Source organism: Cajanus cajan, chromosome 8 (genome assembly GCF_000230855.2).
Source record: "Cajanus cajan strain Asha chromosome 8, NIPB_CcT2T_4, whole genome shotgun sequence".
Classification (NCBI taxonomy): Eukaryota; Viridiplantae; Streptophyta; class Magnoliopsida; order Fabales; family Fabaceae; genus Cajanus; species Cajanus cajan.
The window spans coordinates 57261340-57274309 of NC_138524.1; the positions used below are offsets into that span (position 1 = coordinate 57261340).

General features: G+C 30.4%; 1 protein-coding gene across 1 annotated transcript; it reads left to right on the forward strand.

The window, feature by feature from the left end:
* The first annotated feature begins 5138 nt into the window (after positions 1 to 5138).
* On the forward strand, positions 5139 to 8210 carry LOC145950585 (organic cation/carnitine transporter 2-like). The gene is made up of 4 exons (XM_083061690.1): positions 5139 to 5766; positions 6621 to 6767; positions 7343 to 7699; positions 8044 to 8210. Exons 1-4 carry the CDS (start codon positions 5139 to 5141, stop codon positions 8208 to 8210), a joined length of 1299 nt encoding a protein of 432 aa, XP_082917816.1.
* Positions 8211 to 12970: the final 4760 nt, after the last annotated feature.

The following is a 12970-nucleotide window of genomic DNA, read 5'->3' on the forward strand; positions in this document are numbered from 1 at the left end:
TATAGTAAAATTCCACCTCCGCGCCCGGCGCACTCGTGGTTGCGCCCAGCGCAGCACAACCAGAGAGCACCAGGGATCAACACGCCCGGCGTAATACCTATTGCGCCCGGCGTGAGGGAAGGCAGAGACCTCACAAGATCTCACACGCCCGGCGTGCGAACCCGCGCCCAGCGCCGGGTATGCAGAGACTTTCTCCAAGTCTCACGCTCAGCGCAATATAAATTGCGCCCAGCGCCACCTCTGGCAGAGACTCCCATGGAGTCTCCACGCCCGGCAAGACAAAGCCAAGTCTAGCGCCACACCAGAACCTCAAAACTTGAGTCATCCACTGATTTCGCGCCCGGCGCGGTTCCACCACGCCCAACGAGGGCCATCCAGAGACTCACATCCTCAAGCCCGCCCGGCGCATTCACCATTTGCGCCCGGCATACTTGCCTAAATGAAGTCTCTGATGGTCACGCGCCCGGCGCGAAGAACTACGTCCGGCGTGCTACCCAGCAGCAACCCTCAAACTTTCGAAAATCTCATCAAAACCTGCAAAATCAACTTCCCAAAGCACATGCAATCGGTTCAAATTATCACATTTCCATCCAAGAACCCAAAAATACTACCTTTTTCAACATGCAACAACAAATCAAGGATTTCCCCAAATTTTCTCAAAAACCCCGAAACCCCCCAAAAACAAGTTCTCATTCAACACAGCCACGAATCAACCATCAATAAACATCTAATGAGTTTCTAGAACTCATCCACAGCCAAAAACAACGACAAAAGAAAGAAAATTACTAACTTCCCTTACCTCGGTAGAAGATTCCGAGCTTCGAGAAAAGAACGAGAATAGAAGATGAAGAAGAAACTTGAGGGAAGAAATCTCCACACAGATCAGCTAGCTCTACCTAACTTGAATCACCACCTTCAGTCCAGGGAAAAGAAGAATCAGCCAAGTGAGTAAGAAAGAAAGAGCGGGAAGAGAATGGGTGAGAGAGGAGTGTCGGGGAGAGAAAAAGAAAAAGAGAAAAAGGGTCTCACACAAATCCCGCACAATAAATTATTAACTCTGACAATAATTTTATTAAAAAGTTAATAATATGTAAAATATTAAAAAATATATTATGCATGTGAAAATAACTCAACATTGAAAGATATTTTATGTTCGGTGTAATTGATATATTAATTTTCCTCCTCACTTCTCACATATACATTTTGTTTTCCTTAAAAAATATAATGATCTTTTTTACACTTAAACACTAAAAATACTTAATTATAATATTTTTTTTTGCACATATCTCTCTCTCTCTTCATGTTATATTATATATTTATTTTATATATATATATATATATATATATATATATATATATATATATATATATATATATTATTTGAACATCTCTTAATGTGTAGATTAACTTATATGGTGTCTAATATGTTCTTTTCTTAACGTTATCTTTGGTACGTTAGAAAAGTGAAAGAACGGAAGAGATTTCCTTTGTTTGATTGTTTTCTCAATGGGAGATATATTGAAAGAACAAAAAGTGGACGGCACCCACGTATATACAAATCTCTCCAACGTCATGAGAAAGGGAGAGAGAATTTAGATTAAAAAAAAAAGTGTTTCTTAATTTTAAATATTAAAAACTTTCTTTATTTTTTTTTAGAGACATTTATAGTAAGCTTACTCAGACTTATTTTATTTAATAACTTATATTTTATATCAAATTTTAATAATCTAATTAATGAATTTAAAATTTTTAATGCATAAATCGAATTTGTAAATTAATTTTTAAAAATTTAAAAATTATTTAATACTTTGTTTCATTAATTTAAATTAATGGGTAATCATAAAATATTTTATACGTTGATTTGAACTAATAAAATGAAATATCAAATAGTTTTTAAATTTTTTAAAAATTAATTTGAAAACTTGATCTATGTATTAAAAATTTTAAATTTAACGATTGGATTGTTGAAATTTGATATAAAATATAAGTTATTGAATGAAATAAGTATAAATAAACTTACTTCTTGAATTACGGATCCCTCCTCATTTTATATATATCTTTTAGACAACAAAATTAATAATATATATTAAATTGGTACTTGGATACCAAAAATTCATATGCAAATCAACCAAATATCACTAAGTAATCAACTTACACAAACAATTCTAATTAAGACATGCATGTCTTTAGGTCACGTAAATCTCACCAATAACACTCTTCAACATGCCTTTTTTCCATCCAATAAAAAAGTTCCAAGAATTATTGACCTCATCACAAATGAGTAATTAAAAGAAAAGATTAACTATTATACCCAACACCTCATTCCTAAATATAGAAACATTCATCCTTTTCCAAATACACCATACCACTATATATTATGTAACACTTCATTTTTTTTCTTTTTCTCTTCAGATTTCATACTAAGTATATGCTACAAAAATGCTCTAAGTGTATATAATTTTCTTCTATCTCAATTTTATTCCTGTCAAACAATTTATAAAATTATCTTACTTTCTAATTTTACTTTTTTTTATTATTTTCCTTTTTAAACCAAACACACTCCAAAATATATGTTTGCTTCCAATGACGAACCTACATTGGTCTTGGGGCTAACAATATAAATTATATTTTAAGTTAAACTAATTATTATAATTTTTTATATTTAAGAAAATAATGATATTTATATTTTATTTATCAATTTAATTTCATTAAAATGGATTTGATGATAATTATTTAATAATTAACAATTATTTATTGTTAAAATTTGTAAATGAGATACAGTTTGAATTTTATATGACGAATTTATCATTTAAACTTTTAAGATACACCAATAAAAAAAATTTATATTATTATTTTTTATATATTGTATTTATTTTTATTTTTTATATTGATTATTCTTGTCATTATCTTTTTCCAACATGTTTGAGAACACGTATTCAGATGCATTCTTATGTTACTTTTAGAAAATAAACTAAATACTAAATTACACTAAAAGTTTTAAAAACTCTCCTTTTAGTCATTCTTGTGCTTTCTTAGGCTTTTAAGTGGGCAAATATATACAGGTGGGGCCTATGTTTGCCTCGACGTACGTCAAATCAAAGACTTCATTATTTATTTATTTATTTTATTAAAAATTATTAACTATATCATTAGTATCTAATTTTGTCATGACTGTGGAAGAAGTTAGCGACCATTATTATTGGAGTCTCCTTCCAAACCAATTTGTTTCTCTGTTATTATATATATTCACACTAGTTTATTATGTTTTCACAGCTGTGGAAAGGGCAAAACAAAGGATAAGACTTTTTTTTTTTTAATTCCAATAATTCAGATTTCGTCTTGGATGATGTGCGTGTTCTTAGTGGAGAATTGTCTTTATATGCGCTCGAATCGTTGAAGTGAAAGAGAAGTTTTCTTTCTTTAAATTCCATGTCTTTTGGAGTCATTCTAGAGTTTAGATTCAATTTTATTGCATATCTGAATTGATGGTATATTATAGTGAGTTTAGTTAAATTCAATTTCAATTAAATTTAGATGTTTAACTATTAAAATAAAAATATTTTAATAAAAAAATTAGGATAAAATTGAAACAATAAAATATATGTAAGTGATTTATATGTTTATGCATTTGTAACCTATTTTATACATTATTTATTACGATCAATCTAGTAATAGAAAGATAGATAATATAATTAATATCCTTATTATAATCTTAATGATAAAAAAAATCCTATTTTACATGTTTAGTAATAAAAGTAGATCATAATAAAAACAACTTTTCTAACAAAGAGATGTGATTAAAAAAAAAGTAACAATGAAATATATGTTATAATTATTAAGGGAGTACTTCTCAATAAATAAATAAATATATATATATATATATTAAATAGAAAAATACATTAAAGATTACATGATTATTCATAATTAAAAAGAAGATTTTGAGTTAGATTATAGCTCTAACCTAAATGTTAATTAAAAAGAAGAAAAATGAAGAGATTAGGTTATTGCACATATTTTTTTTAAACCTAGAGTACTCGTATGACAAAATCTAGAAGAGACCATCAAGAAATATCAATTAGCCACCAGAGTTACACGAAGCGCGTTGTTCTATAAGATCGTCACTCCAGATAAGAGAGAATGAGATTGTTGAATCCATTGGACATATATGAGGGATAAGGGTAGAGGGATGATCCCTAAGTCTTGAATTTCTTGAGATCTGTGAGGATTTTGTTAGTGTGAAAGATTGTCACCAAGCACCTAAAGTCTTCATATTTAAAGATCTAATAAAGCTTGTTAAGAGATATTTCAATCAATTTTCTTCTCTTCCTTTTACTCCTCATCTTTAATAAATATTGTTATAATAAAAGCAATCATGTAGACATCTTAGGATCAATTGGGTAAAATTTAAAATTAAGCATGTAAACAGTCATCAATAAAAGGGGATTCAATATTTAAATTATTATTTCTTATAATGCTAACTTTATCATAAGATACCGATTAAGGGCGTTGTAAGAGTACTTAATACGTTCCCTACACGTAACCGGACCCCAAACCTAATTTTGATTGTTAAGACCATTATTGAATTTTTAAAAACCTTTTCTTTTTCAAATGTTTTGAGTAAAATATTGGTGGCGACTCCAATAACCTATTTTCAAAACTATTAATCAAAGATTAGTCTAGTATCCGAACATTCCTTAATTAATGAGATTTTTCAAACGGAAGTCCAAACGATTTAGCCGTAAGATCAAAATTTTTAAGGTTACGATAATATTCATAAAAAAAAACTATCATATATGATGAGTTTACTGTCTTTTACAATAAACAACTAAAAAAATTATAAAAAAAAAGTTATAACAATAATAAATATTGTGATTGATTGCGGATATACAAGTAGTGAATAACCATTAAATTCTAATACTCTATTAATATTAATTATTACTTTGAGCATATACATATATTTTTTTAAGATTAATATGAAAGAGACATAAGAAAGAGAAAATATGAAATGTGGAAATGTGGTATACAGCAGCATACAGCATTGTCTCTAACTCAATTTCATTTAAAATCTTATTTACAACAGATTGGCGACAATATACACTCATCCTAGAAACCCTTATAGGAAAAAACAGAGAATTAAAATGGAAGATTCGGATAAAAATTTAGCAGAATCTAGTTCTGTTAATGAAGACATAATTTCATCATGGGACGAAATGATAGAGAAGGGTTTGAGAAATTTTGGGTGGAAGCAGTTCTTGCAATGCATTCTTGTGTCAGCGGCAATGTACTTCGATTCACAGCAATTATTCATAGCCATCTACACCGACGATTACCCAACATGGCACTGCACCAACCACACCACATGCACCACAAATTCCAACATCTGTAACCTTTCAAGGTCTTCTTGGGCTTGGGACGAACCCTCTTCAAAGACAATCATATCCCACTTCGGCCTTCAATGCGCCACCACCTTCATCACAGGCTTACCTCAATCCTCATTCTTCCTTGGTTGCCTTCTCGGTTCTTTTCTCTTAGCCTCCTTAGCAGATTCATCTCTCGGAAGAAAGAACATGACCATTCTCTCTTGTTTATCAATGTCTCTTATTTCATTGATCATTGTCTTCTCCACCAATGTTTGGATCTACTCGGCCTTGAGATTCCTCATCGGGTTTTGCCGTTCTTCCATTTCGACGTGTGTCCTGGTGTTGATCACGGAGAAAGTGAGCACAAAGTGGAGATTCACAGTGGGGAATCTAGAATTTATCTTCGAGAATTTCTACGGTAACCTTAATAAAAGAAGGGTACCAATACTGTTGATGATGTGTCACCTACATGTAAATCCAAGTCATTTATAATTTTTTAATTATTTAAAATTCACATCCACGTCAAATAAATGGTTAATATAAAGTTCACGTTTTTAAATTTTTTTTTTTCGGAATCTTTCTGGCTTCCTGTTTCTTCCCTGTAGGCCGCCGGCAAGCGAGACGGCGAAGGCAAAGATTGCAATTGCCGGCGAGTCATGGAGGAGGAGCGTGGCGGAGAGGGAGAGGACATCAAAGCGGCCATGGAAAGTGACGGTGGCGCCGGGGGTGACGGAGGGTTGACGGGTAACATACCAACACGCCAAATTCGAAAACTCCTTCATTTTCAAAGAGTAGAGTCCCAGAAGTTTGGGTAACTATCGGGTTACAATAAAAGACATGGAAACCAAGCATTGATTGTGTTTTTGCATATCTCAAAATTTTAGGCCAAAAAATTTATCTTCTTCACGTCAGGGTATGATATGTTACTATACGCAAATTCACACTCTTTATATATCTATATCATATTATTTATTTTAAACTTAAATTTTTATCAACTTACTTTTAGTTATTATCCAAAAAATTATATATTAATAAAAAAATTCATTAATATAATTTATATAATAATAAAAAATTAATAATTAAATATTAATATGTACTTACAAATATAATTATTATCAGTCAAATATTATTTTAACAAAATAAAATTTGAACCTAAAAATATTAGATAACAATATCTTAATAAAAAATTTGTATATACTTATAAATTCTTGTTTAGCATTTAACTATAATAATGTGAAATTTGTTTATATGTTATATATTGATATATGTCCTTGCCTGGTATAGCTTATCTCAGCAGACATTTGTCATGGAAGTATCTTTATGTGTGGACCTCGGTTCCAGCTATTTGTTATTCTCTCATTGCTTATGTCTTTGTCACCGAGTCTCCAAGGTGGCTTCTCATGCAAGGTTTGTTACAAAGATATCTTACTTTTATTTGAAGAAACATACACGTAGAAATATAACACTTATCGAATTTTCTTCTACTACAAAAATTATTTTGGAACATTAATTGTGTTCTCTTCGTTCGACTTGTTGCATAATTTATGTAGCACATTAATATATTTAGAGAGAATGGTCCATCAAATTAAAATAGCAGCAGAGTAAATATTTTCTTCCTAAAGACACTCCTTTACATGCTTCAATCCATACTTTTTTATGTACTAGTCTCATTATTTTAAGGTTTAATTATTGTTTCACTCTTTATAATTTTATAAATTTTTTCTCAGCCTTTATAATTAAAAATATTTTATTTTAAATTTTATCATCTATTTTTATAAGAACAAAAAGTAAAATTTATGATATTATAGATAATAAATGAAAATAAAAATAATATCTAATAACTAAAATAAAATAATTTTAATTATAAAAACTAAAAAATAAAGTTGATAAAGTTATAACAATAAAAAAATAACTAAATTTTGTTTTATTTACATTATTTTGATAATAAATATGTTAATTTTTGTATTTTTGTTGGTAACGAGGTCGAGTGGAAGAAGCAATGACAATGCTTAAAGGATTATCAGAAAATGGTGCTAATTTAACTTCAAGCCTTCCACCAGAAGAGGAAGCTGCTAAACAAACGGCTTTATTGTCTGAACTGTATTCATCAATAGCAACGTTGTTCAAAACAAGTTGGGCTCTTAAACGAATGGTGGGAGTTATGGTGGTTGGTTTTGGCATTGGACTAGTGTATTATGGCACGCCACTAGCAGTGGGAAACTTGGACTATAACATTTACCTGGCCGTTGTGTATAGCGCCTTGATGGAAATACCCTCTTGCGTAGTGACCTATTTCTTGGGAAATTTCAAGAGAAAGTTATCTAGCGAAACAGGCTATGGTGTTTAGTTGCATATTCAGCCCATTTCTATGTAACGAGCATAAGCGTCCTCGATGGACGCACTCCACGATACTTCACTCACGCATTCTACGGTACTTCACTCACCGGCACTTTACTCGACCTTCTTGCCAGTGAGAACCCTTCGATGGAGGAACCCTCCGTGGATAGCCCTTCTCGATTTGGCTGGCTCTCAATGAAAGCACCATTGTAATGGGCATAAGACTAAGGAGGAGAACCATCCCTCAAAAGCCGGCCCAAGAGGTTGGAGAACCTCCCGCCTTATAAGGACTCCTTGGTGAGGAGACCTCCCTGACATGAGACTTGTTACATTCTGATATCTGCAGGGAGGAAGAACGACGTTTTCTCTTATGGCGTGTTTGGAGTAGTTATAATTTGCTCCACTTTTGCGTTGTTCTGTTTGCCTGAGACAATAGGAATGGCTCTTTCTGATACCATGGATCAACAGAAAAACGAGGAAACGTCCCTCTATGACAACGAGGGCAATTTATGATCAATGCTTTAGTTTCTTTAAGGTTTCTTGTGTTGGTAAAAAGGTCTTAAAGCTGTTTATCTTAATTTTCCTTAGTTTTATCCGCTTAAAATAAATTAGCTTCAAGTCATTCATATCATCTCTATTATGCTCTCCGTTAATGTGTGAAAGAGAGTCTCATTTGAATAAAATTAAATATGTTGAGTAATAATATATAAATAAGAAAGATTTATTAATTTAATATTTTATAATTTTGGATTAAAATATAGTATTAATTTTATTTGAAAAATTACACCAATCTCTCCTAAAATCACACACACCTTTTCTTTAATTTTTAAATGCATATTAATTTTCTATATTTATTTATCTAAAAAATACATACAATTTTTATATAAAATAAAATTATTTAGACTAGACTTGTTAGAAGGAAACAAATTATTAATATAAGTGTCAACAATTAAATAAGACTTAATCTTTATTCAATTTTAATTCTCAAATTATATTTTAAATATCGGACGTGTTATAATTTAAAAAATATACCAACTTCAGAAATAATTTGAAAAGAATAGAGTAAGAAATTATTATTTTAACATTAAATAATAATAATAATAATAATAATAATAAATTTTATAAAAATAATTCAAAAACAAATGATAAACATGTATATAATTAACAAAATGTGAATTAACTTTTATTTTTCTCCTTCTCTCACTTTAACTTGTAACCATATTTTAAAGGGGGACAGAGACTTTAAAAATTAGAGAAAAATATATTTCATTTATTTAAATAAATCTCAAAAGAGATAATGCGATTTCCCTTATATTTTTTTGATAAAAAAATGGGATCGGGATAATAGTTTTACAATTTATATTTTTTATTAGTTTAGGAATTACTATTATCCAATTACATTCATGCTTTTACAATAAATAGTAAATTTATTCATATTTACAATAATTACTTTAAAATTTGAAATAAATAATATATGCAATTATATCATCATTATGTATGAAATATATTTATTTTTATAATAATTATTTTAAATATTATATCAAATATGATATGTCAGATTAAATGGCAATATATAAAACTTTACACTCAAAATGTATTATATTGAACTCTAAAAATTATACCAATTTTTTTTTTTAATTTGTTAACGGTATAAACTGGTATCATAATTAAATTCTAAGTTTTAATGAAGAATGAAAGTTCATTGTAATGAAAGAAGTTTTGCAACAGAAACCAAATTATTAAATGACTGAGTAATTTTTTTTTTCCAACATAAGACATGTATCTAGAATATTTAAAAATTAAAATGATTTCAAATTTTATTTTCACATAATTGGGTGTTGAAATACAAGTTCAGCCTAGTAGTGGCGACTGATTTTGCACCACTAATTTTCATCATCTCACTATTAGGATAAAAAAAAATTGTGCACGTAAAATTGTTTTACCATTTTATCTATTTACAAATCCCGCACAATAAATTATTAACTCTTACAATAATTTTATTAAAAAATTAATAATATGTAAAATATTAAAAATATATTATGCATGTGAAAATAACTCAACATTGGAAGATATTTTATGTTCAGTGTAATTTATATATTAGATTTCCTCCTCACTTCAATTCTCACGTGTACATTTTGGTTTCCTTAAAAATACAATGATCTTTTTTACACTTAAACCCTATAAATACTTAATTAATATTTTTCTTTTGCACACATCTCTCTCTCTCTTCATGTTATATCTTATTATATATATTATTTTCTATTATTATTTGAACATCTCTTAATCTGTAGATTAACATATGGTGTCTAATATGTTCTTTTCTTAACGTTATCTTTGGTACGTTAGAAAAGTGAAAGAACAGAAGAGATTTCCTTTGTTTGATTGTTTTCTAAATGGGAGAGGAAAGAACAAAAAGTGGATGGTACCCATATATATATACAAATCTCTCCAACGTGAAGAGAAAGGGAGAGAGAATTTAGATTTAAAAAAAAAGTGTTTCTTAATCTTAAGAATTAAAAACTTTCTTTACGTTTTTTTTTAGAGACATTTATAATAAGTCTAGACTTATTTCATTCAATAACTTATGTTTTATATTAAATTTTAACAATCCAATCATTAAATTTAAAATTTTTAATGCATGATTCGAATTTGCAATTTAATTTTTAAAAAATTTAAAATTATTTAATATTCCGTTTCATTAATTTAAATTAATGAGTAATCATAAAATATTTTATACATTGATTTGAACTAATGAAATATTGAAATATCAAATAGTTTTTAAGTTTTTTAAAAATTAATTTGTAGACTCGATCTATATATGAAAAATTTTAAATTCAACGATTAGATCATTGAAATTTGATGTAAAGTATAAATTATTGAATGAAGTAGGTTTAGATAAACTTACTTCTTGAATTATGAATCTCTCCTTAGTTTATCTATATATATTTTGGACAACAAAGATAACAATATATATTAAATTGGTACTTGGATACCAAAAATTCATATGCAAATCAACCAAATATCACTAAGTAATCAACTTACACAAACAATTCTAACTAAGACATGCATGTCTTTAGGTCACGTAAATCTCACCAATGACACTCTTCAACATGCCTTTTTTCCATCCAATCAAAAAGTTCCAAGAATTATTGACCTCATCACAAATGAGTAATTAAAAGAAAAGATTAACTATTTTACCCAACACCTCATTCCTAAATATAGAAACATTCATCCTTTTCCAAATACACCATACCACTATATACTATGTAACACTTCATTTTTTTTTCTTTTTCTCTTTAGATTTCATACTAAGTATATGTTGTAACACCTCAATTTTCATACTTTTTATGGAGGGTAATTTAATAATTTTCATAAGATTAATTTAGGGTGTTTTAGTAGACTAGAATGAGTCGTTCCCAAATTGGAACGGGTCGTTTCAAGCTATTAAAAAGTTTGATATTTAGTAGTCCAGAACGGGTCGTTCCCAAACTGGAACGGACCGTTCCAAACCACAAAAATGGCCTATAACCCTAGTTCGAAATAGGCCGTTCCAGATATGGTCGTTGTGTGTTAAAAAACAACCCCAGAATGGATCGTTTTGGTTTTAGAACGGGTCGTTCCATATGCCAAGTTTACACATGCTGAAAGGATCCAAAAAGGGTCATTCTGGATTTGAAACGGGTCATTCTGGTCACTCCTGAAATCTATAAATAGAGCACTCTGGCACTATTTCTAGACACACTCTTTGAAGACCTAGGAGAACCAAGAGAAGGAGACCAAGCAGATTCCGCTCTAGCTTCGTCTTCTGCTTATCTAGGTAAGGGGAGAGTGAGAAACCTCGCTCGAGGGTGTGGGAATAATTGTTGGGTAGTAGAATTGACCCCCAATCCCTTGCCTGATGCATGCTTCTAGGAATAGGCAAAATATGAATATTTTCTGTTTTGCTTTCTGAATGTTCTGTTGCGTTCGTTATGTGATGAGAGTGTGAATATGTATTTGATTTCAAAATTAAATATGTTTTTATATGAATTAGAGTGCTTTGTAGGTTCTTGAGAGAACCCTATGAGAAATAGACAAAATATGAACGTTTTCTGTTTTGATTTCTAATTCTTTTGTTGTATTCCTTGTTGAATGAGATGTATGAATATGTGATTAATTTTGAAAATAGACAAGTTTTGATATGAATTAGAGTGCTCTATGGATTCTTGTGAGAAACCCTATGAAGTAAAATTAGGAATATGATTTGTGGATGATTTGAGGCATTATATGTAAAGTTGATGATGGCTTCATGTTTTGGATAAGTTCTTGATATGATTTATGTACTATTTTGATGTGTACAATTACGAGAAGTTTCTTGTATGAGACTATGTGAATATGATATGAGAATGCGAAAGGTGAACATATGATTTGTGATATGACATTGTGAAATAATGTGACATGAGATATGATGAGATGTGAAATGTGAAATGTTGAGTCAATGAAATCGTAAATATATGACATGCATCATTTGCATTTATGAGCTAACCAGGTGTACCTTGGGTCACCACGTGATGTAACAAGCTAACCAAGTGTACCTTTGGTCACCAAGTGATGTAACAAGCTAATCAGGTGTACCTTTAGGTCACCACGTGATGTAACAAGCTAATTAGTTATACCTTTGGTCACCAAGTGATGTAACAAGCTATTCAGGTGTACCTTTTGGTCACCAAGTGATGTAACAAGCTAATCAGGTGTACCTTTGATCACCAAGTGATGTAACAAGCTATTCAGGTGTACCTTTTGGTCACCATGTGATGTAACAAGCTAATAAGGTGTACCTTTGTCACCAAGTGATGTAACAAGCTAATCAGGTGTACCTTTTGGTCACCAAGTGATGTAACAAGCTATTCAGGTGTACCTTTTGGTCACCACGTGATGTAACAAGCTAATCAGGTGTACCTTTGGTCACCAAGTGATGTAACAAGCTAATCAGGTGTACCTTTTGGTCACCACGTGATGTAACAAGCTAATCAGGTGTACCTTTGGTCACCAAGTGATGTAACAAGCTAATCAGGTGTACCTTTTGGTCACCAAGTGATGTAACAAGCTAATCAAGTGTACCTTGTGTCACCAAGTGATGTAACAAGTGTACCTTATGTCACCAAGTGATGTAACAAACTAACAAGGTGTACCTTGGGTCACCAGTGCTGAAATGATTAGAAATGAGATTATGAGACACGTGACTGGCGCCACATGCATTTATGAGTCAAGTCCATGAGATCATTGCGTGATGA